This window comes from Geotrypetes seraphini, chromosome 5, assembly GCF_902459505.1.
Source record: "Geotrypetes seraphini chromosome 5, aGeoSer1.1, whole genome shotgun sequence".
NCBI classification, from domain to species: domain Eukaryota; kingdom Metazoa; phylum Chordata; class Amphibia; order Gymnophiona; family Dermophiidae; genus Geotrypetes; species Geotrypetes seraphini.
Genome location: NC_047088.1, coordinates 121,302,195 through 121,328,557, shown reverse-complemented (window position 1 = coordinate 121,328,557; position 26,363 = coordinate 121,302,195). Strand labels below are relative to the sequence as shown.

At 43.0% G+C, this 26,363-nt stretch overlaps 1 protein-coding gene across 1 annotated transcript in view; it reads left to right on the top strand.

Annotated features, from left to right (window-relative positions):
• Positions 1-26,363, top strand: part of DNAJB11 (DnaJ heat shock protein family (Hsp40) member B11) — a 593,123-nt gene that overhangs the window by 433,612 nt on the left and 133,148 nt on the right. Inside the window, exon 8 of the mRNA XM_033946900.1 lies at positions 3,382-3,493. Within this exon, the coding sequence (XP_033802791.1) occupies positions 3,382-3,493 (112 nt within the window). The remainder of the gene's footprint in view (positions 1-3,381; positions 3,494-26,363) is intronic.

Genomic DNA, 26,363 nt, shown 5'->3' with positions numbered 1-26,363 from the left:
TCTCCACTTAACTTGTCCTGGTGGGGCAGATTGGACACCATCAAAATGATTTTGACCCCTAAGATAAATTACATTCTCTCGATGATTCCGTTTTTATTTTCTCCGGGTGTTTATACTCGATTGGAATCAACGTTGATCAAATTTCTTTGGAACCAAAAAACACCTCGCATTGCTCTAAAGAAATTGAAAATGTCCAAGGAATGTGGAGGTGTGAATTTTCCAAGTTATTATGAATACTACTTAGCTTTCCTGTCTCGGCAAGGCTCAAAATGGATAGTGGATTGTCCAATACTGCGTCCTCCTGCATGGCTTCTTTTTGAAAGGGCTTTATTTTCTGAATATCACTTACGCCTCTTACCCTTTACAAATCCTACTGCTAAAAACAAGCATGATGTCATCATTTCTTCCACCAGGAAAGCGCTACAGATCTTGGATGAATCAGCTGACAATAGATGGAATTCGACGACCCACTCATCCATATGGAACAATCCACATATAAAGATTCAGGGCCAATACATTGAATGGCAATCCTGGATCAAACTGGGCTTATGGCATGTTCATCAGCTGATGGAAGACTCCAAACTACTGTCGTTCACAACTTTGACATCTAGATATAATATACCAGCGAATCATTTCTTCCGCTGGTTGCAACTCCATCATTGTATCTCCACTCGCCACTTACTTAAAATTCTGATCCATATTACTCCTACATTGTGTCTCTGGTGTTCAACATACAGTGGTGAAAAGAAAGAGGCCTCTGCATGGTACCGTATTCTACGGAACAATAAATTCTCATCTTGAAGTATGGAGTCATGATATTAATGTTGTATTCCCACCCATTACTTGGGAACACATATGGTTATCTGCTAGAAAGTCTCTCAAATCCTCGTCAGTAGCACAGATGATGTTTTTCATCCTACATAGGGCGTATTGGACCCCACATAGACTGTTGAAAATAGACTGTAAACACTCGAATAAATGTTGGTCCTGTTCCATCAATGTAGGCACCCTTGATCATATGCTATACCACTGTCCAAATGTCAGGTCCTACTGGTCTCAAGTGTGGTCTATTATATGTGATATTCTACCTATTTCATCTGCGCTTTCTTTTCCAATTGTTATATTTGGTTCAGCTGTTTTATCAGATGATCTTGATATCCACCAATCCAGATTATTGTCCTGTCTGCTACAATTGGCGATCAAACCTGTTCTGGCTAACTGGAAAGACTCTTCCACCTTAGACTCTAACATCTGGTGGAATACAGTATGTTTATTTGTCAAATTTGAAAAAGTTGCTGCTGAAAAATCGAACTCTGTATCTACCTTTAACAAAATTTGGGGCCCTCTTCTGACTGAGATATGATTAACATACTTATGGGCTTTTATACCTTCCCTCTTGCAACATCTAACTACTTGATTAGTCAATATGTTTGTGACCAAGTACCTTATTTGTGATACAGTTCTGTAATGTTAGTTTTCCTTTTTTTTTTTTTTCTCATTCATGCTATTTATAGTTTTTTTATCTGTATTTTGCTTGAAATAATAAAAGAAATTGAACTTAAAAAAAAAAAAAGAAAACTTAATGTGGGCATGATAAGTGAACTTGCTATCCAAAGTCCAAAGTTACTCCTAACAGCTTTAACATTTGACAGCTTTGACAGTTCTGACACACAGATTATAGAGGTCTGCCCAGTATTGTCCTTTACGTACCCAAAGATCACAGGCTGCAAATACAAATCCTTTTTGGACAGGACCTTCATGTTCCAAACAGGCAGACGGCAGTCCTGGATGGATAACTACATAAATAGAGCCAGTCTGACCTACGGCGCATTCCTAAAATTAATCAGAACCGTTCTGTTTGACAAATCTCCTAAACAGAAGCCTCTCCACTCTTAATGATATTTCCCCCCTCTCTATACCTCGATGTAATTTGCTGTCCTCTACCTATTTCTTATGTAACGCTCACTTCTTGCTTCCTGTAATTCGCTGATTGTTCAGCCTTCTTCGAATGTGAACCGCCTAGAAGTCTTTCGACTATGGTGGTATAGAAGAATAAAGTTATTATTATTAAAGTTATTATTAACTTCCAACTCCTGGAGTTGCCATTGAAGCCCACTCCAGCTTATCCAAACCATCTTATTTACAGAACACAGACAGTAAAAGTATGCCCAACACTCTCCTTGGGTTCTAAATTACTGGAGATTTTTTTTTTTTTCTGCTTGCTCTTCCAGTAAACAACTTGAAATTGGAATGTCCCATTTGGGTAGCTGATTGATTTTGCTTGTCAGTTGGAAATGCTATGTTGCTTACTTAAATGGAGGTTCCCCATAGACAACAGAAAAAATCAGCCACATGGTCCCATCATCCCAACTCTTTCTTAAGAGTTGTGTTTTAAGCTCTTATATTGAGAGATAAAGTGAGAAAGCAGTTAGATGGAATCTTATTTTGCATGCTTAAAATGTTTTACTGAACTCTCCAAGCTGTTCATGTCAGTATTATCACATGATATCACCTACCGTATTTTTCGCTCCATAAGACACACCCTAGATTTAGAGTAAGAAAACCAGAAAAAAAACCATTCTGAACCAAATTGTGTACTAATATATACCAGGCTCTGCACCCAGCCCCCCTCACTCCCTGCCAGACTGCACCCAATCCCACATTCCTTGCCAGGCTCTGCACCTTGTCCCCCTCCCTGCCAGGCTCTGCACCCTGTCTCTCCTTCCCTGCCAGGCTGTTCCTTTCATTTTTCATATACATACAATACACACAGCAGATATAAATTATCAAAACTGACACATTTTTATCACTAAATTGAAAATAAAATCATTTTTCCTACCTTTGTTGTCTGGTGATTTCATGAGCCTCCTTCCTTTCTTCACTCAGGTCCAACAATTGACCCTTTCTATTCCCTCCCTCCCATGTCCCAAGTTTGTGCCTCCTCCCTCTCACTGCCTTCCAGCCTTTGTCCTTCATCCTCCCTGCCATGCTGGAGCCTGCCTTCCTCCCTCCCTGCCACGCTGAAGCCTGCCTACCCTCTGCTGATTCCTCCTCTTCTGGCCCCGGTCCGCCGCTGCTGCTGTGCCGCAATTCCACGAAGGGAAGGGCCAGCGTGCAGTGATTGCACGTCGCTGGCCCACAAGCCTTCCCCCGACATCAGAACTGCATCTTATGAAGTGAAAAATACGGTAATTTGTATGGCTTGAGTCATTCTACTATCTACAAAGAACCACTGTTACTGGTAAGGAACTGAGCTTTGTATAAGTCACAGTGCTATACAGGTACTTGCTCTGGTGTGGAAGAGTGCCAGTGCTCCTACCATTTTTTTTCCTTTTGTATAAAATGAATGATTCCTGCATATGCTGCTTTTCTTTATGACAGGCATCCAGTGTTTGAAAGGAGAGGAGATGATCTATATACTAATGTGACTATTTCATTGGTGGAAGCGCTTGTGGGTTTTCAGATGGACATCGCTCACCTAGATGGCCACAAGGTAAGGCATGCACTGATTCCATCATTTTTCTCTCCTTTTCTTTATTTCTCAGATGAGCATTTGCTTTCACTTCCTTTCATGTGTCTGATATGTCATAAAATCTTAAAACTATAGATTTTGATATATGGTATGTAAATATGTAAAATTTTCTGCTCCATTGGTTTATTCTCTATTTTCACCATTTGATAGATTTGTTATGCATGCCCTACCCCTCTCCACCTCTAAAATCCCCAAATTGCCAGGTTTTGAGGGTTCTTGTAGTTTTCCCGGGCTATTTTTTTTTTTTACTTTATACTTTATTGATTTTTGTTACTAAAAGATAACAAAATACAGGAAAATAAACAATGTCATACATAATATAAACTTGATCAGGAAAAAATAGACACCAATTCCAGTCCACATTAATGGATGTAACTGTTAAAGTAAATGAGCCACAATCTCAGATAAAGTTTTTGGAAAATAAGGTGGAAAAAATGGAAGATACAGCTAAAGTTTTACAGCAAACAGCTATGTCTAATATTAAGGAGAGTACCTTGCTTCATATACAAATGGAGAAAACAGAGAATTTAATGAGGCAAAAGAATCTTAGATTCCTCAACTTTCCTATCTCACACTATTTGGCACCTCTGGAACTCCTAAGAATGTACCTGAAGGATATTTTACAATATCCTCAGGTAGATTCTTTTGTACCAGATAATCTATATTATATTCCTAGGAGTTCCAAGGGAAGAAGGGGAAAATGACAGATTGGTTTCACCAGATAGTCTGAACATCTCTCAATTTTAGAATCTTTTAAAGATTTAATAACCAAACGTGCCACATTATTGATAACCTTTAAATCAGAGATGGAAAAACAGCAAATTCTTAAATTGTACTTTGTGAATTCCCAAGCTATTTTTAGTCAAAATCAGCACCAGCGGTGGCCATCTTAGATTTTTCCCAATTTGAATTTAAACCTATTTTTATACTTCCAAGCTTTGTTATTGCAAGAAAACTGCATAGATGGCATCCCCAGGGCAGGATGGGATGATTCATACCTTATTTGCGGTGGATGGCTATCAGATGTGTGTTGTGGCCCGGGAGGGGTGCGAGGCTTCTCGGATTCAGTGCCTTCGACTTCCAAAGACTGTCCTCTAGTGCCTTCTGCCCTGACTCCCACAAAAACTGGCATCGGGGGGGGGGGGGGGAGGGTAGGGGGGCCCTGGGGACTGCGCTGGCACCGTTTCGGCAAAATGCAAGCATGTCTCTGGAGTTACACTTCCTAAATCCTCCAAATAGTCAAAACTGATGTGCAGAAGTCGGCTCCCACCACAGAGGATGGATTTTCCCTGAAATTTGTGAATATGTTTTATCAGGCATACTTACTGTTTTCCTTCCACCAGCTCTGGTGCTGGTCAAAGGGACCCCTGCTCCAATGGACCAGGGTCTTTTCTCTTGCCTTCCTTCGGAGGGTGCCAGCAGGTAAGCTGCCTGTGGTTGCACCGGACACTTTATCCATACCTCTGCTTTCACTGGGAGGCAGTGTGGCGGTTGCAGATGTGGTGAATTTGGCAGATCTCCATGATTTGGATCAGTGCAGAGCCCTTGATTTGGGGGAGGATCCCACTGTGCGATGATTTAATCTCTGAATCTCTACAGGAATTGAAGCTGCAAGCTGAACAGCCTGTCACTGTAGAATGTTCCCTCTTGAGCGACCAGAGGCCACAATCTGCCTTCTTTCCTGATCATCCTGTCCTTGTTCAGATTCTATTTGGGAGGTTTCTGAGGGTTCCTTGAAATGTGCTTGTCCCATGGCAGATGCCTTTAACCCAGAAGGTGGATTCCTCGGTGGCGCAGGTCACCAAGCGCACATCTCTTCCCAGTGATGGGAGAGTAGTCCTGAGGGATGTTCAGGACAGAAGTGTGGACTTTGTTCTTAAGTGTCTGTTTGATTCGGCCACTGCTGGTGTCAAGGCGGCATCAGCCTCTTCTTTCGTGGCCATGTTCCTGACACTGTGGTGCTTTGCGACTTGGATTTTCTCATCTCTGGAGTGGATTATATGGTTGATGCCTTGTACGACATCATGAAAGTTTTTGCCATGCTTGCTGCCTATTCTGTTTCGGTTCACAGAATGCAGCAGTGGTCGGGAGATTCATCTTCCAAGGCGACCTTGAGCCGGTTACCCTTTAAGGGACAGCTGCTGTTCATCCAGGGTCTGGATGACCTTAGGGCTAGTGTGCAGGATCGCAGGGCCAAGTTGTTGCCTGTGAGTAGATCTGCCCTTCCAGGGTTTCGGGGCATTCTAATTTTTGTCCCTTCAGGCACTCTCATCCATACTTGGGCTCTTCCTCGAGACAACGGTCCTCTTCATTTGCCAGACCACGCATCAGTGGGTTCTGAGGTTCACAGGAAGTTGGCCAACAGCTTCAACAAAGAAACAGTTCTGACACCAGACCAGTGTTTCTTCCCCGTACATCGGGTAGCGGTTGTCAGCCTTTGTGGCGGCATTGCATTTAGGTCCCGGATGTCCTCAGAGATGGAGTATCTCTGACTGAGTATTTTCTGGATCTATTTTATTTATTTAGTTAAAATATTTATAATCTGCTTAATTCCTAAGCAGCTCACAATAAACATACATTAGAAGAAGGTGATTCGGGTTCAGGCCTCTGGATATTGCGGCCATAGAACCCATTCCAGGGCAAGACTCGGGCTGTGGGAAATATTCGATAAACTTCATCTTTCCCAAGAAAGGATCCGACAATTGGAGACCGATTCTGGACCTCAAGGCGGTCAGTGCAGTGCTGAAAATGCCTCACTTCTGCATAAAGACGGTGTGCTCAATGATGGCATCAGTGGCACCTGAGGAGTTCCTAACCTTCCTGGATATGTTGGAAGCGTATCTCCACATTCCCAATTTTTCGGAACACCGGAAGTACCTGTGATCCCACGTCTAGTTTGCGGCAATGCCCTTTGGATTGGTGATGGCACCCAGGACCTTCACCAAAATGATGGTGGTGGTGGTGGCCCATCTTCGCATCCTAGGTGTTTTGGTTCATCCGTATATGGATGACTGGTTGATCAGAGCTCCCTCACTATGCGAGAGGTGTCGGGCTATTCAACAGGTGGTATAGTTGCTGCAACACCTGTGCTGGGTGCTCCATTTCAGGAAGAGTCACCTCGAGCCGACGCAGGATCTGGAATACCTGAGAGTTCAGTTTCATATGGGACAGAACAAAGTGTTCCTGCCTGTCTCATGTCAGGAGAAGCTTCGACAGGTTGTCAGGGACCTTCTGGCCACTCTGGTTCTGACAGCATGGCAGTACCTTCACGTTCTGGGGACCATGGTGGCAACATTTGATGTGGTCTCTTGGGCCAGATCCCAGGCTAGTGTAGTATTAAAAAAAAAAAAATGGAAGCTTTTATTTACTTTACAGTCTAACAAACACATGAGCAAGTCAAAATTATAGATAAGTTAGGCAGATTGGAAGAATGAAAGGCCTTCGATAAAGTCTGGTGGCATTTTCTTTTTCAAACTCTGACTCATAAGGGCATTAGAGTGGTTTTTGGCTGCAATCTCTGCTCTCTATGCAGATCCATAGGCACATTGCTGATGAATGGCGTGTGTATAGCAGCTTTCCCTGTCTTTTGCAGCACCAGGCAGGGCTGTCTTCTATCCCTCTTGCTCTTTCTGTTATCTTTGGAGCCTTTGCTTCATAGGTTGCGAGCCTCAAATGGGTCTTGGGGGTGCAGGTGGGGACTTCCAAATTATGCTGATAATTTAATGCTTGTTTTAATGGACTCCTGTTGGTCACTTTTTGCTATTCTATAAATAAGGAATTATGGGAATTTAGCAGGTTTTAATCTAAATTTAGTTACAAAATAACATAGTAGATGATGGCAGAATGGTCCATTCAGTCTGCCCAACCTGCTTCAATTTAAATTTAAAAAAAAAAAAAAAAATTTTCTTCTTAGCTATTTCTGGACAAGAAACCAAAGCTCTACCCTATACTGTGCTTGGGCTCCAACTCCTGAAGTCTCCGTCAAAGCTCACTCCAGCCCATCCACACCCTCCCAGCCATTGAAGCCCACCCCAGCCCATCCTCAACCAAAAGGCCATATACAGGCACAGACCATGCAAGTCTGCCCAGTACTGGCCATAGTTCTTCAATATTTACTATTATTTTCTGATTCTAGATCCTCTGTTCATACCATGCTTCTTTGAACTCTGACACCGTTTTCTTTTCCACCAGCTCTTTGAGAGCGCATTCCAGGCATCCACCACCCTCTCCGTAAAGTAGAATTTCCTAACATTGTTCTTGAATCTACCACACCTCAACCTCAAATTATGTCCTCTGGTTTTACCATTTTCCTTTATTTGATCTATGTTAATACCTTTCAAGTATTTGAACGTCTGAATCATATCTCCTCTGTCCCTCCTTCTTCTAGGGTATATATATATTCAGAGCTTCCAGTCTCTCTTCATACATCTTCTGGCACAAATCTATCATTTTCATCGGCCTCCTTTGGACCGCTTCAAGTCTTCTTACGTCCTTCGCCATATATGGTCTCCAAAACTGAACACAATACTCCAAGTGGGGCCTCACCAGCGACCTGTACAGGGACATCAACATCTTCCTTCTACTGGCTACACCTCTCTTTATAAGCCCAGCATCCTTCTGGCAGCAGCCACTGCCTTGTAACACTGTTTTTTTGCCTTTAGATCTTCAGACACTATCACCCCAAAGTCCCTCTCCCAATCTGTGCTTATCAGCCTCTCACCTCCCAGCATATACGGTTCCTTCCAATTATTAATCCCCAAATTCATTACTCTGCATTTCTTTGCATTGAATTTTAGTTGCCAGATATTAGACCATTCCTCTAACTTTTGCAGATCGTTTTTCATATTTTCCACTCACTCTTCAGTTAAATCTAAGACCTTTCTGGGGGTGCAGGATTGCAGGGAAGGTACATTTCCTCTTACTTGGCTAGAGGACAAATTTAAAATATTTGGGAGTTTTTATTCCATAGGATCAGTCCCTTTTATATGATGGCAATGAAGCACAAATTGAGTTTGGCAGTACGCATCAGTCTTTATAATATGATGCTGCCTCCTCGCTGGCTTTGTTTCAGATGCTGCCATTGTTTCTCAAGGTTACAGATGAATGCCACAACAGCAGGGCATTACAAATATACTTGTGGTAGGATAAGCACACAAGACTACTGTTTACAATCATTCAGGCTCCTAAGCCACAGAAAGGTTTGGGATTGGGATTGATGAATATTATGTACCTTACAGTAGCCTACGCCATGTGACTTTAATGACTGACATAGAGGAACCACAGACTTTTCTGTTACTCCTCTGGAAATTATCTTTCCCCACAAGGAACATTTTAACCAGGCATTACATACTAGGATCAAACTTTTCTTCCAAGATTTTATTCTGGGGGCAGCAAGAAACATGATGGCAGATAAAGGCCAAATGGCCCATCTAGTCTGCCCCTCCGCCGTAACCATTATCTCTTTCTCTCTCTGAGATCCCACTTCCCTATCCCAGGCCTCTTGAATTCAGTATCTGTCTCCACCACCTCTTCTGGGAGAGCAATGTAGAACTGATGAGTAGAAGGCATTTCTTCTCAGTGGAGACTACACCTTTCCTTTCTATACAGCATAATCCTGATTTTACACCAGGTACAGAGTTTCCAGTGTTTCGGTTCTGGGGAGTCCAGGTACTTGACTTATATCAAGTATTAACTGATAATGGTAAATTGAAACCTTTTCAGGAGTTACAAAACACTTACTCTGTGCTTGCATCTGATTATTATCCTTACCTCCAACTTTGTCACTGTGTTAACCTCACCACCTATTGTTCAAACTTATGGCTTCCCCCAAGGCTCTATTCTTTCTCCTTTACTGTTTAATATTTTCATTGCTCTTCTCCTCACCCTAGCTCAGTCCATCGGCTTTACTATTTTTGCATATGCAGACGACATTATACTACTCCACCCTGTTGTTTTTTCAAATATAAACGAAATACAAGAAATTAATACCAAACTGGACAAAATTAATGATTGGTTCCACATAAATAAACTTTCCCTTAACATCAATAAATCCTATGGTATACTCTTCCCGATCAGGAACAACAAAATAATGAAAGGAAAAATCTCCATTAAATCTTTTGCTCAGTAAAAATGGAATCAAAAATAAAACTGCTCGGAGTAACTATAGAAAAAGATCTAACCTTTCATGACCAGATAAGCTCTGTCGTAAAAACCAGCTTCTACAAACTTCAGCTTATCCGTTCCCTAACTTCAATTCTCGAAACTAATGCTATCATAACCCTTGTTCACTCGTTGGTCATTTCTCATCTAGACTACTGTAATCCTCTATATAATGGAATTCCCCCAAAAGAATTATGCCGTCTGCAGCTCATCCAAAATACGGCAATTAAACTTATTCATAAGGTAGGGAAATATGATCATGTTACTCTTCTTCTGAAAGAAGACACTGGCTACCCATTACACATCGTATCACTTATAAAACCTTAATGCTGGTCTTTAAAATCAAACTCTTGTGTCTTCCACCTTTTTCTTGATAAACTCATCATCCCTCTTTGCCCTTCTCAGACCCTTAGATCAGCAGATCAGAATTTATTGACCATCCCTTCCATCAAAGAATTCTACTACAATAGGAAAACTAACCTCTCCGTAGTTGCTCCACCTTAACTCCGCCATGAAAATTTTCTCGACAAATTCAAGACTAAACTAAAAACGTTCTTATTTCAAGACGCATACCTCAGCCTTTAAATACTTACTCTCCGACAGCAAGCAAAATTTATCATCAACCGCTTTTAAGAAACGACCCCCATTCCTGATGTTATATCCCCCCTTTTCTTTTAACCTTGTTTTTAATGATGTAATTATCGACTCACCCCTCCCCTTTTTACCCTTAAGTTTATGTTTGTATCTGTAAATTGTCTTTTTAATGTTCACTTTTCCCCCACCTATAATTATTATTTTAACCCTTTTTTTTTTTTTTTTTAGCATTGTAAACTGGCTAGATACATGTCGATGGTCGGTATATTAAAAATAATAAAACTGGAAACTTAACAGTCTTGAATGGACACACTTAACACTGCAAGCACTGGATTCTCAGCAGTGGGTCCCATTGACATATCGTAGATTCTTGCAAGAAACAACAGCGGAGTTGGATTATGCATGTTTAGCTGCTGCTTGGAATAGAGACTTGGCTCTTGATTTCACATTTCACCTGGAGGAGTGCTTTCGGAACTTGAAAAGCCTTTCTGGTTCAACACTTTTGTGAGAGAATCAGTAGCAGTGATGGAAGAAGATGAGTTGGATATAGTAGCAATAACAGAGACATGGTTCATGGAGAGCCATGACTGGGATGTAGTTTTACCCGGATATAATCTGTTCAGGAAAGACAGAGTAAGATGAAAAGGAGATGGAGTAGCATTATATGTTAAAGATCATATTAAAGTCACACAATTGCAGTATCTGCAGAGTAAAGAATAGGCACTGTGGATCAATTTGGAAAGAGAATGGTAATTATATTTACATTGGTGTGAAATACAGGCCTCCTTCACAGATGGAAGAAGTGAACAGAAATTTTACCAATAGGTGATTCTCTACAAGGAGAACTGTTCTAGCAGTTGGTAATAGGAATCTACGCGAGATGGGGGTCATACTAGACTTAGTGCTTACAAACGGGGAAAGTGTTTCTGATGTATAGAGAGGGCTCATTCAAAAGTAAAGGTTCTAGGCCAGTGATTCCCAACCTTGTCCTGGAGGACCTCCCAGGCCAGTCGAGTTTTCAGGATAGCACTAATGAATATGCATGAGAGAGATCTACATATAATGGAGGTGCCAGGCATACAAATATGCTCCATGCATATTCATTAGGGCAATCCTGAAAACCCGACTGGCCTGGGGGTCCTTTAGGACAGGGTTGTTCTAGAGTTTAAAAAAACTAACTGTTTGGATGGGGGATTACATCAAGGAATTAAGAGGAAAAGAAGGCCACTTTGGTTCTCAAAATTAGTAGGTAAGAACGTAAGGAATAAGAGGTTAGCTTTCATAAACTACAAAAGATCACAGAAAGAGGAAGACAGGCAACAATATGTGGAAAAGCTAAGATAGGCTGGTCAAGAAGTCAGGAAAGCAAAGATTCAAATGGAAGAAAAAATAGCTGACACGGAAACGGGGAGACAAAACATTTTTTAGACATATCAGTGATAGGAAGAAGTTCAAAAGTGGCATTGTTAAGAACATAAGAATTGCCGCTGCTGGGTCAGACCAGTGGTCCATCGTGCCCAGCAGTCCGCTTATGCGGTGGCCCTTAGGTCAAAGACCAGTGCCCTAACTGAGACTAACCTTACCTGCATACGTTCTGGTTCAGCAGGAACTTGTCTAACTTTGTCTTGAATCCCTGGAGAGTGTTTTCCCCTATAACAGCCTCCGGAAGAGCGTTCCAGTTTTCTACCACTCTCTGGGTGAAGAAGAACTTCCTTACGTTTGTACGGAATCTATCCCCTTTTAACTTTAGAGGGTGCCATCTCGTTCTCTCTACCTTGAAGAGGGTGAACAACCTATCTTTATCTACTAAGTCTATTTCCTTCATTATCTTGAATATTTCGATCAAGTCCCCTTTCATTCTCCTCTTTTCAAAGGAGAAGAGGCCCAGTTTCTCTAATCTCTCACTGTACGGCAACTCCTCCAGCCCCTTAGCCATTTTAGTTGCTCTTCTCTGGACCCTTTTGAGTAGTACTGTGTCCTTCATGTACAGCGACCAGTGCTGGCCGCAGTATTCCAGGTGAGGGCGCACCATGGCCCGGTTCAGCGGCATGATAACCTTCTCTGATTTGTTCATGATCCCTTTCTTAATCATTCTTAGCATTCTGTTCGCCCTTTTCGCCGCCGCCACCGCACATTCCGCGGACAGCTTCATCGACTTTTTGACCAATACTTCCAAGACTCTTTCCTGGGGGGTCTCTCCAAGTACTGCACCGAACATCTGTATTCGTGTATAAGATTTTTGTTACCTAGATGCAACACCTTACACTCATCCATGTTAAACCTCATTTGCCACGTTGCAGCCCATTTTTCGAACATGTTTGTCACATTGCAGGTCTTTGCAATTCTGCGTCTTCACTACTCTGAATAACTTCGTATCGTCTGCAAATTTAATCACGTCATACCAATTTCCAGGTCATTTATAAATATGTTAAAGAGCATGGGTGAAGTACCGAACCCTGAGAGACTCAAAAGTGAAGAGGAGGAATATGTAGAAGCTGATAAAGAAAACGCTGAATTGCTTAACAAATATTTCTGTTCTGTGTTCACAGCTGACGATCCAGGAGCGGGACCGCAGAAGACAAATGCGAATAGGGATTTTCAGAGGGTTGTGTTCATGAGGAGCTAGCTAAATTAAAGGTAGATAAAGCGATGGGGCTAGATGGTGTACATTCGAGGGTGCTGAAGGAACTTTAGAGAAGCATTGAAAAGGTCAGTCAGCAGAGCCACCAGAACTTCCTTGAGGCGGGTATGGTACCGGAGGACTGGAGAAGGGCGGATGAGGTCCCTCTACACAAAAGTGGAAGTAAGGAAGAAGTAGGGAATTATAGGCCAGTAAGTCTGACTTCTGTGGTAAGCAAATTAATGGAAACGCTTCTAAAACAAAGAATGGTGAAGTTTCTGGAATCCTGTGGATTACCAGACCAGAGGCAAACATGAATTCACTAGAGGTAGGTCTTATCAGACAAATCTGAACAATTTATTTGACTGGGTAACCAAAGCATTGGGTAGAGGGAGTGCACTAGATTTGGTGTATTTAGATTTTAGCAAAGCCTTTGATAGTGTACCACACAAACGTCTAATAAATAAGCTGACTGGTCTTGGGATGAGCCCCAAAGTCACAGGCTGGGTCAGGAACTGGTTAAGTGGAAGACGACAGAGGGTAGTGGTCAGTGGAGATCGCTCTGAGGAAAGGACCACTTCTTCCTTACTTCCACCAGTGGTATGCCTCAAGGTTCTGTTCTTCGGCCTGTTCTTTTTAACTTTTTTATAAGCAATATTACTGAAAGGCTGTCAGGTAAGATTTACCTCGTTGCGGATGATACCTGAATCTGCAATAGAGTAGACACCCTGGATGGTGTGAATAACTTGAAGAAAGACCTAGCAAAGCTTGAAGAATGGTCTGAAATTTGGCAGCTAAAATTTAGTGCTATGAAATGCAAGGTCATGCTTTTGGGCTGCAAAAACCCGAAGGAATGGTACAGTTTAGGGGGCGGGATATGGGTGTGATTGTATGTGATGATCTTAAGGTGGTCAAATATGTTGAAAAGGTGACAGCGAAAGCTTGAAGGATGCTAGAGTGCATAGGAAGAGGTATGGCTAGTGGGAAAAAGGAGGTATTGGTGCCCCTGTATAAGACTGGTGAAACCTCATTTAGGATATTGTGTATAATTCTGGAGACAACAACTTCAAAAAGATATAAAAAGGATGGAGTCTGTCCAGAGGAAGGCTACTAAAATGGTGCGTAGTTTTCGTAATAAGGTGTATGGGGACAGACTTAAAGATCTCAATATGTATACTTTAGAGGAAAGGCAGGAGAGGGAAGATATGATGGAGGTGTTTAAATACCTACGTGCCTTAAATGCACATGAAGCTCAATAAAGAAAGGCAAAATGGTATACTAATAATTTCTATAATCCAGCCTGATAATTCAACTTCAATAACAATATATATAGGTTCTGGATTTCTTAGGTGTTAGTGCATCTCTTCAGAATTCAAAAGGACGCCTCAGCCCCACCACTCCTCCACAGTAATAAACTTTAAACCGTGGGAAGCAAATTGTGGTGCTTCATCATTGGCTGTCAATTTGATATCCTTTTTGTAGTCTTATCTTTAAATTTTTGTTGTTTAAACGTATTATTTCTGGGTTAAATAAGTGTAAAAGTGTATTTGGTACTTATCTCAGCCAACCCGGGAGTCAGACCCGACATGTTTCGCACAAAGGTGCTTTATCAAGGGTCTCCCTGTGTGACAACAGAAAAGAAGCTGTAACATACAGTTGTGCTTGCCCCCTTTCTAGAAATATAGTACAATCCCCATAAGGTTAAAAAAATATATATATATTTAGAACTCAAAACTTACCAAGGTCGCCGCCGTCATCCGACTCCAACTTAATTGTAAGCTAAAGATGGCGGCGGCGTCCTTAGATTCGGATTTAAATCCTCCCTCGTAATTGCTTGAAAAGTCCCACCCCCTGCGGCTCATTGGTCCATACCGATTACATCACTGTTCCCCATTCGATCTCATTGTTTAGCCCGCGCGGCTCAATCGTGTCTAACATAAATATAAATCTTTGCTCACTCTCATTTAGTTTGAATCTGTCACCCCCTACACCATCAAACCCCATAACTTTATTGATAACTCGCCATTTAAAATCCATAATAGAGTGTTTATATTTAAGCCAGTGTTCCACCAAAGGCGCTTGCATCACTTCATTAACCATCTTTAGCTAACAATTAAGTTGGAGTCGGATGACGGCGGTGACCTTGGTAAGTTTTGAGTTCTAAATATATATATATTTTTTTAACCTTACGGGGATTGTACTATATTTCTAGAAAGGGGGCAAGCACAACTGTATGTTACAGCTTCTTTTCTGTTGTCACATAGGGAGACCCTTGATAAAGCACCTTTGTGTGAAACATGTCGGGTCTGACTCCCGGGTTGGCTGAGATAAGTACCAAATACACTTTTACACTTATTTAACCCAGAAATAATACGTTTAAACAACAAAAATTTAAAGATAAGACTACAAAAAGGATATCAAATTGACAGCCAATGATGAAGCACCACAATTTGCTTCCCACGGTTTAAAGTTTATTACTGTGGAGGAGTGGTGGGGCTGAGGCGTCCTTTTGAATTCTGAAGAGATGCACTAACACCTAAGAAATCCAGAACCTATATATATTGTTATTGAAGTTATGTTTAAATATATTTATTGATTTTCAAATCATATAATCAAGAATACCTTGTACAGAAAGCAAAATAGCAATTCTAAATAAAGCAAGAAACATTCCAATAACATTAAATCATATATTAACTAAAATGCTCAAGTCCTCTAAATTGGATCCAAGATTTCTTATAAAATAAAGCCAAAATTAAAGAATTGAACTTAATGTACACTCTTTCATAAAGTTAGCTGGAAGGCTGATTGCTGGGATTAACCTATAGTCATAGAGCTTATGATTTTTCTACCTCCAATCGGGAGAGCGCTAAAAAAGAAGTCAACTGACTAGGCTCAAAGAAAACATATTTAACTGATCGGTGATGGACTATACATTTACAAGGGTGTCGCAAATAAAAAGTAGCACCCAAAGATATAACACCTGGCTTCAACAAAAGAAATTCACGACGACGCCTTTGCGTCTCTCGTGATAAATCAGGAAATACCTGGACTTTACAACCCATAAATTCTTTCTGTCTATTTTTAAAGAACAGTTTTAACAACCATGCTTTATCAATAGAGAGAGCTACTGTTATAATCAAAGTACTCGGTTCTACAACCTCTTTATCTGATTTTTCCAATAACTCTGATACATCCAATAGTCCTTGATCCGACGGCTTTTTTGGTAATTTAGTCTTATTAGGTAAATAATAGACTCGTGATAAAGGAGGTAATGAATCTTCTGAGGCCCCCAAAACTTCAAGAAAATATCTTTTAAACATTTCTCTAGGAGGTGTCAGTGGAAGCTTAGGAAAATTAATGATTCTTAAGTTATTGTATCTAGAGTTATTTTCTAAGTTCTCCATTTTTCTTCTAAGATTGATATTGTCTTTCATTAAAGCTTCCTGTAATTGTTTGGATGATTTAATGTCCTGTTCAAGCTTTTGAACCGAGAAATTAGAGGCAGTCATATCCTTTTTCAAATCTTTAAGTTCAGTAGAATGTTGAGATAATTTCCCCTCAATTAACTGAAGTTTGGGACTTATGGTCTTCACTAGTCCGGCCATAAGATCCCATAGTGAGTCCAGAGTTACTTCTGAGGGTTTTTCCAAAGAAAATACAGGTAAAGAAATGTCATAGTGCTCACCGTCCAGTTGAATAAGTTTACGCTGTCCCTGAAGGTTAACTCGCCTCTCAGATGATTCCCCCTCAGCTTCTTCAAAGGAGCTCATATCCATAGGAGCTCCTGTCAGCAGGCTCTGTGATGGACTACTTGCCTCAGGGGAAGACAAGACCCCGACCTCCGGGGTTTCCTTACCCCTTGGAGAGCTGCTTAGCTGAGGTTGCGGGGGCGGCGCCCTAACGTCGGGGCTCAACGATGTCTCCAATCCCGGAGGAATCTCCACGGCCTCACTGACGCCGCTACTCCTCTGCGGGCCTCCCTCCGACGCCGAAAAAATACCCTGCATCCGCCTGATGAGTTCCCCGATGTCTCCAGCCGCGGGGGTGGCCGTGGGCCGCGAGGCACCAGCGGTGCTACGGCCCCTCCGTTTAGGCATCGGGTGAGTAAAAGAGCCACTTGCAAATAATTGAAAATTGTTTAAGAAAAATCTTCAGAGCGGCGTCTCAGCGCGTCCAGCCAGACGCCATCTTGGATCTTGTTATTGAAGTTAAATGCACATGAGTCATGTCTCTTTCAATTGAAAGGAAGCACTGGAATGAGAGGGCATAGGATGAAGTTAAGAGGTGATATGCTCCAGAGTAATCTAAAGAAATACTTTTTTTTTTTTTTTCAGAAAGGGTATTAGATGCATGGAACAGTGTCCTGGAAGAAGTGGTAGAGACAGAGACTGGGTCTGAATTCAAGAAGACGTGGGATATCTCAGAGAGAAAAAGAGATAATGGTTACTGCTGATGGGCAGACTAAATGGACCATTTGGCCTTTTATCTGCCATCATGTTTCTTTGTTTATCCAGCTCAAGCATATAAAGCCACAATTAGTACTATTGCTCACTGTCCTAAATGCAACTTTCATCTCACCACTTTGGGACATATGTTTGGCAGTATCCCAGGATTGAGGTTTTTTGGCAATAAATCTTTCAGTGTATCTTGGTTCTATGGTCCCAGCATTTTGAACAAACTCCTAGGCTTTTGTTTAATATTTTGCCTATGTTATTTCCTATGCCTTTAGGTCTAAAGGGTTTTTTGTGAGCAAAGAAGTCATTATCTTGTATTGGTTGGAGGCTACAGAACCAACATGGTAGCCTGGAGGATTCAGATGATAACTTTACTCTTTGGAGCACTTGGATGTTATTTCCTTCAAGAAGATTGTTTTTCTCTGGACTGCTTCAAGTTTTTTTTTTTGTTTTTTTTTTTCATCCTTAGCCAGATAAGGCCTCCAAAACTGATCATAGTATTCCAGGTAAGGCCTCACTTGTGACCTGTACAGGGGCATCAACATCTCCTTTCTTCTGCTGGTTATGCCTCTTTCTATACAGGCCAGCATCCTTCTGGCTATAGCCACCGCTTTGTCACACTGTTTCATCGCCATCAGATCCTCCTCACTATTACCCCAAGGTCCCTCTCCCCATCCGTGCATATCAGCCTCTCAGCACATACAGTTCCCTTCAATTTTACTCCCCAAGTACATCACTCTGCACTTCTTCGCTTTGCATTTTAGTTGCCAAACAATTAGACCACTCTTCTAACTCTTGCAGATCATTTTTTCATGTTTTCCACTCCCTCCGGGGTGTCCACTCTGTAACAAAGTATCATCAGCAAAAAGGCAAATCTTTCTAACCCTTCAGCAATGTCGGTCACAAATATATTGAACAGAATCAGACTAGAGAGCTGAACGGGGACGACGGGAATCCCGCGTGTTCCCCCTTTGGGTCACGGGGATCCCATGGAGACGCCCTCTTGGGTCGCGGGGATCCTGCGGGGTTGGATGCAACTCGAGCCGCGAGGCTCATCTTCTTTGCCTACCTGCCCTGCAGCAGCACACATAGCCGACCGGAAGTTTTCACCGATGTCAGCACTGACGACGGAGGGAGGGCTTTGTGTCAGTTGCATGCAGCATGTAGGGCAACGAGCCCTGCACGTGACTGACGGAAGCCTTCCATCCGACATCAGCTCTGACCACGGGGGAAGAAGACTTCCGGTCGTCTATGTGTGCTGCTGCAGGGCAAAGTAGAGAACCGTGTAATTGGCTAGTAATGTGAAAAGCGCGACGACTTGCTCGGTTGCTATGATTGCTTAGGTGCAAAAGCCAGACGATGGCGGAGTTGGATGTTGGGCAGCACTGGAGTAAAGCACTGCGGCCAACTAGGTAACAGTGGCTTTAGAGTGGCAGAAAGCTGCACGAGGCTAGTGAATGGTTATGCTTCTATATGACGTACCTAGTATAGAGCGCTACCATCTCTTTTTTTTCTGATAGCATTTTATATTACCCACTGTTCCTTCATGCGCTATTCTGAGACTTTTCCTTTATGGGTGCGGCATCCCTCTCCTACCCACCCACCACCACGAGTTAAGGTCAGGGTTGCAACAGTATAGTTAGGGGTTTCTGTTATTTTGTATTAATGGAAAATATAGTCTTCTTGATCTAAGAAGGGAAATAAATTTTGGCCTCTGAAAACTACTAGTCAAAAGATGACTTAAGTTAGTTCAGTAAAAATGTATCACTTTCTTTTTCATTATTTAATTATTATTTTGTTTGTTTATTAATCTTTAAAATGGACTAACATGGCTAGTACACTTTTATCTGACTACACTTTTATCTGTAACCAAAAAGAAATCATTGGCCTGTTCAGAATTTTATAGCATGTGTAAATGGCTTGGTTTCTTTTCTCTCTTTTTGTCTAAATATGCTTCCCATATTTTCCAGTGTAATAGCACATTAGTGAAAAATGTGCATGTATTACTCTCAGAGCTCCATTTGGATGATAAAGAGAAAGTTGCTGGAAGATGAGGGTTGGACACAAACATGGGAGGCAAATGCAGAACACAGAAGGGGTCGAACGTGGGAGGCAAATGCAGGATAGAAGGGGGTTGAACGTGAGAGGCAAATGCGGGACAGAAGGGGGGTCGAACATGGGAGGCAAATGCGGGACACAAAAGGGGGTGAGGGAGTGCGTTTTTGGACACAAGGCATGAACTTGGAAGGGAGGGAAAGAGATACTGAGGAGAGAATGGAAAGGGAGAATTGGGTGTGTGTGTGTCTGAGAGGGAAAGAGAGATGGTCGTGTACACGGGGAATGGAAGAAAGGATCATTTTTGGTCATAGGGAAGGAGTGAGGTACAGATGTTATCCCAGGACAAGCAGGCAGCCTATTCTCACATATGGGTGACATCATCGACGGAGCCCGAATGCAGAAGCCTTGCAAGCAGACTTGTAGAAACTCAGAAGTTTCAAGACAGCTGCACCACGCATGCGCGAGTGTCTTCCTGCCCAGCGCAGGGCGAGTCTCCTCAGTTCTCAGTTTTCCGCGGAGCTGAGAAGTCTGTCTTTGACTCTCTGCGTTTAACGTACTTAAGTTGTGCCTTCTCTCACCGCGGTTTGTATTAGTTTTCTTCACGGGTCTCTGTGTTTTTTTATCTCTTTTATTTCTAGTTAAAAAAAAAAATTATTTTCTTCCAGTCAACTGGAGGAGCAGGCTGCTCGGCCGCAGCCCAGGGGCTTTGACTTTGCGGCGGCTATTTTCCCTCCTATGTCCCAGCCAGCAACGGGTTTCAAGAAGTGTAGCCAGTGCCAGCGTGCGATTTCCCTCATGGACCCACACCGTCGGTGTCTCAACTGCCTTGGGCTGGGTCATCAACCGAAGTTGTGTGAGCAGTGTGCTACTCTTCAACCTCGTGCCTGTAAACGTCGTCAAATTTTAGTGGAGAAGCTTTTCGGGATGGACTCTTCAGTCACACCCTCGTCTTTGAAAGCGGCTTCGGGTCCACCTTCTACCAAGGGTACTCCTGCCTTCATGACTCAGACCTCGAACATCATCAAGCCTTCCTCGTTTGTGGCGGCTCTTGCTTTGAGTACACCTGCTGTATCTTCTCCTGGTTCCTCAGGTCAGATAGCTCAGCAGAAAGTTCCAGCAGTGTTCATCAAGGTCGCTAAGACTTCCAAGTTGAAGCACCTTTCCATTGCCACTTTGGAAACTCCAGCCAGGTGGTCTGGTTTCAGATGCAGATCCATCCTTGCCAGCTTCTTTCCAGACCATGTTAAAGCAGCAGTTCATTCAATTCCTAACTAATATGGGACTGAAGCTAGCTACTCTAATCCAGCCTGGGCATTCTGCAGACTCCCGCAAGGTCGATCCTCTTCCTATGCCTCCAGGTGAAGCTACACACTCTATGCAGGGAGCAGAGTCTCTGCGAGTGTCTGGTCTGGCATCTATGCACTTGAAGCAAGGAGTAGATTCTTTTCAAGTGCCTCGACAGAAATCTTCACACTCCATACAAGGAGCAAAGTCTTTGGGAGTGCCTCGAGATTCCTCCACCAAGCCTCCTGAGCTTCGATCTACAGCTTCTAGCCCCATCCATTCCTTGGTGGCAACGTTTGCTTCCATCTCTGAAACCAAGTCTCCTTGATCCTCGAGACCTGCTTCCAGGCACCACTCTCGTCGTCGATCGAGACTTACCTCGAGGCATACCTGCAGGCATAGCTCTTCTTCTAAGGAGTGTCCTACTTCAACTAAGCCTCGATCAACACCTTCCACTCTACTAGACCTCTGACTCCTCGATCGAGGTCTCCGCTTCCAGACCTCGAGGACTCAGCGGCTTCTATTGCTTCGTCCAAGACTATTTTCTTGTCGAAGCTTCATCTTCGACCCAGGCTGCCTAGAGGTCCTCGAGTCCCTCTCGAAGCAAGGCATTAGCGGATCAGCTATCTTTCTCTTCTTTTCTTCATCAGATGGCTGCTGACTTGGACCTTTACTTAGATGCTGGTTCTAAATACTCTAAGGAGTACCTCGAAGTCATGTATCTTCCTCAACCTCCTGCAGAGTCACTTAAGCTTCCCCTTCATAAGCTTTTGTCTCAGACTTTTACACGATGCCTGGAGACTCCTTATGCAATTCCCGGTGTTCCAGGCTAGTTGGACTCCAGGTATAAAACTCTACTTTGCAAAGGATTTGTGAATTCGCAGTTGTCTCATCAGTCCCTGCTTGTGGAGTCCTCCTTGAAGAGATTCCGTCTTTCCAGTTTATGCTACTGTTCCTCCTGGAAGGGAAGGGAAAACCATGGACAAGTTTGGACATCGCCTTTACCAAAATGCCATGATGTCCTCTAAAGTCCTCAATTATAATTTTCATTTTGTCACTTATTTCAAGTTCCTTATTGATCTTCCAAAATTTCTCAGCTATTTAGATACACAAAGGCACTTCGAATTTCAAGAAGTCATAGCTACTCTGTCACAACTCAGATTACATCGTCTCCAGTCTTCGTATGATGCCTTTGAGTTGTCTGCCAGGGCGACTGCTTGTTCTGTAGCAATGTGCCACCTAGCCTGGCATCGCACCATAGACATGGGCCCTAATCTTCAGAACCACTTAGCTAATATTCCTTGTACAGGCAATGACCTCTTCGATGAATCTATCAAGACTGCCACCAAGAAATTGAAGATGAAAAATCTTTTGCATCTATTGTCAAACCATAGCCTAAGCCAGCTCCTGCCAAGCCTGCACGCCCTCCTCCTATTGCCAGAGGCGTTTTGCTCCAAGAGCGGCTCCTTACACTCGTCTGCCTCTCAAGAAACAGCAGAATCAGAAGCAACAGAAATCTCAACCTTCTGCTGCACCTAAGGCTACGCAGCCTTTTTAACTGTTTAAAGCAAAGCATAACCTCCACCGTTCTGTCTTTGTCTTCTCTTCTCCCCATTGGAGGTCATCTCCATCATTTTTATCATCAATGGGAGATAATTACATCCGACCTCTGGGTGCTGTCAATCATCAGAGAAGGATACTCTCTTCATTTCACTTAGGTTCCACCAGAGCTTCCTCCAAGAGAGTATTCTTCCAGTCCATCCCAGACCACCCTTCTTCTTCAGGAAGCTCAAGCTCTGCTTCGTCTCCATGCCATCGAACCAGTTCCTTCAGAACAGCAGAACAAGGGGATTTTACTCCTGTTACTTCCTTGTTCCGAAGAAGACAGGCGATCTGCGACCCATTCTAGATCTCAGGGTTCTCAACAAATTTTTAGTCAAAGAAAAATTTTGCATGTAGTCCCTAATGACCCTTTATCCCCTTCTAGATCAGAATGACTGGTTATGCTTTCTGGATCTCAAGGAGGCTTATACTCGTATTCTCATCCATCCGGCCTTCCGTAAATATCTCAGATTTCGTGTGGGGAATCTGCATTATCAATACAGAGTGCTACCCTTTGGCCTGGCTTCATTTCCCAGAGTGTTCACCAAGAAGTAGTAGCAGCAGCAGCTCTAAGGAACCATGGTGTTTTTCTACCTAGATGACTGGCTCATCAAGGATTCCACATCTCAGGGGGTTATTGTAGCGACCCAACAGACTACATGGTTCCTACAAAGTTTGGGATTCAAAATCAATTTTCCCAAATCTCAACTTCAGCCCTCTCAGAATCTACAATTCATCGGAGCTGATCTGGGCACTATCCAACTCGGAGCATTCCTTTCGCAACAACATCAAGAAGCTCTCCTTCAACTCTGTCATGCAGTGTCTTTCCGCGTTTCAATCTCAGCGAGACACATGATGGTACTCCTAGGTCACATGACCTCCACAGTACACGTGACTCCTTTTGCTAGACTTCACCTCAGAATTCCTCAGTGGACCATGGCATCTCAGTGGATGCAGGCTTGCAACCCACTTTCTCAACACATTACAGTTACTCCTTCCTTGAAGCAGTCTCTCTGCAGGTGGATGCTCTCTTCCAGTCTCTCCAGAGGCTTACTGTTTCAACCACCCCCCCATCAGAAGGTCCTCGCAACAGATTCCTCAACCTATGCTTGGGGCGCTCATCTCGATGGTTCTCTGTATTCAAGGCCTTTGGACCAGTACAGATCGTCGGTGTCACATCAATCTGTTGGAATTCAGAGCGATCTTCAACGCTCTCAAAACTTTTCAACATCTTCTTCACGACCAGGTAGTCCTCATTCGGATGGACAAACAAGTTGCCTTGTACTATGTCAACAAACAGGGAGGGACAGGATCTTCCTCTCTTTGTCAAGAAGCTCTGAAGATTTGGGACTGGGCAATCCATCACAACACCTTCCTCAAAGCCGTCTACATCCAAGGGGTGAAAAATTGCTTAGCGGACAACTTGAGTCGTCTTCTGCAACCTCACGAATTGACACTGTATTCCTCGCCTCTAAATCAAATATTTTTCACAGTGGGGAATGCACTCCCCCAAACCACAAACTGCCTCAGTTCTGCTCCAGGATTTATTCTCATCGCCTCGAGGCAGATGCTTTCCTATTGGAATGGACAAATCTCTTCCTGTATGCATTCCCTCCGTTCCCTCTCATTCTCAAGACTCTTGTCAAGTTGAAGAACGCTCATGCCACCATGATTCTGTTTGCTCCTCAGTGGCCAAGACAACCTTGGTACTCTCTTCTACTTCAACTCAGCAACAGAGAACCATATCCTCTGCCAGTTTTTCCATCTCTGCTTACACAGAGTCAAGGATCTCTACTTCATTCCAACCTGTAGTCTCTACACCTGACAGCTTGGTACCTCTCAACATAACTCCTCTTCAGTTTTCGCAACCTGTAAGAGACATTTTTGAGGCTTTTGGAAGCCTACCACTAGACAGTGCTACACCAAAAAAGGACTAGATTTTCTACATGGTGCATCTCTCGCGATAAGGAGCCTCAACATTCCTCCTTATCTTCTGTGCTAGATTATCTTTTGCACTTATCCACCTCTGGCCTCAAGTCTACATCGATTCAAGACCATCTCAGTGTAATTGCTGCTTTCTATCAGCCTATTGAAAGGAAACCCCTCTCTGCTCATCCGGTGGTTTCCAGATTCATGAAAGGACTTTTCAATGTCAAACCTCCTCTCAAATTGCCTCCAGTAGTTTGGGACCTCAATGTTGTTCTTACTCAATTGATGAAGCTTCCATTTGAACCAATGTCTACGGCTCATCTGAAGTATCTCACTTAGAAAGTGGTGTTTCTCATTGCCCTCACATCTGCTCGAAGAGTCCGTGAGCTGCAAGCTTTAGTTGCTAATCCACCTTTCACTGTGTTCCATCATGACAAAGTGGTCCTTTTTACTCATCCTAAATTCCTACCTAAAGTGGTTTCAGAATTTCATCTCAACCAATCCATTGTTCTTCCAGCGTTCTTTCCAATGCCTCATTCTCACCCTGGAGAATCAGCTCTTCATACTCTGGACTGTAAACATGCTTTGGTCTTCTATTTGGAACACACCAAGCCACACCGAACTGCTCCTCAACTTTTTGTTTCCCTCAATCCAAACAAGTTGGGACATCTAATCTCTAAGCGTACCATCTCCAACTGGATGGCTGCTTATATCTCTTTCTGCTATGCCCAGGCTGGATTACAACTACAGAGTTGAGTCACAGCCCATAAAGTCAGAGCAATGGCAGCTTCTTCAGATCTACACCTATTGAGGAAATTTGCAAAGCTGCTACTTGGTCCTCGGTTCATACTTTCACTTCTCACTATTATCTGGATGTTTTCTCCAGAAGGGGTGGCCATTTTGGCCAGAGAGTATTACAAAATGTATTCTCCTAAGTTGCCAACGCTCCCACCATCCCATTCTGGTTAGCTTGGAGGTCACCTATTTGTGAGAATAGGCTGCCTGCTTGTCCTGGGATAAAGCACAGTTACTTACCGTAAAAGTTGTTATCCAGGGACAGCAGGCAGCTATTCTCACAACCCACCCACTTCCCCTGGTTGGCTTCTCTGCTAGCTATCTGAACTGAGGAGACTCGCCCTGCGCTGTTCGGTAAGGCACTCGCGCATGCTCGGTGCAGCTGTCTCGAAACTTCTGAGTTTCTATAAGCAAGTCTGCTTGCGAGGCTTCTGCATCCGGGCTCCGTCGATGATGTCACCCATATGTGAGAATAGCTGCCTGCTGTCCCTGGATTACAACTGTTAAGGTAAGTAATTGTGCTATAGGGAAGAGAAAGATGAGAGGGTGGTGGAAAGGGAACAGTGGGACAGATTGAAATGGATGCAAGAGGGAGGAATGTTGGACATAGTGGTGAAAGGAATTGAGGGAGAGATGTGGCATGGTGCTGGAGAGGGGTGATAGAAGGAGAAATGTTGGGCATGGGGCTTGTGGGCAGGGGCGAAAGATGCTGCATATGATTCTGGGGATGAGAGAGGGATAAATGCTGGACCAATGGACAGCAATAGAAGAATTTACAGAAGATGGGAAAGCGAAAAAAAGAAACTGGGACCAACTTTATGAAAAAATAAGTCTCCAGACAACAAAGGTAAAAAACGGAATTTATTGACTAAAATATGTTAGCTTTGGGAAATGTATATAGCATATGACTTTGTATTGTGTTCAAAAAGAAAAGAAAATGCATTTCTGGTTTTATTTCCACAGTGTTGAAATACTTGCTGACCCTTGCTGTGGCTGGTGGGGATTCCCATGCACCGTCAGCAGAGGACCTCCTCTAGAGACGACCAGAACTCCTCTCCACCAAGCACTGCAGTCGCTGGCAGCATCCATGAGCCACTGAGGTGCCAGCATCTATGGCTCAGGGACGCTACTGCTGTCTGCCAAGCTTGACAAAAGGGACCCCCGTCCAACTGCAAAGGAAGTCCTCAGCTGACAGCTTGGGGGTTCTCATCAGCTGAGTATTTATATTTACATTAGAGGCTCTGGTAGAAACCCATTTACAAAGTATGTATTCTTCTCAATTAATATTTCCAAATTAATAAAGTGTCTTTGCTTATTTGTAAATAGGTCTCTATTA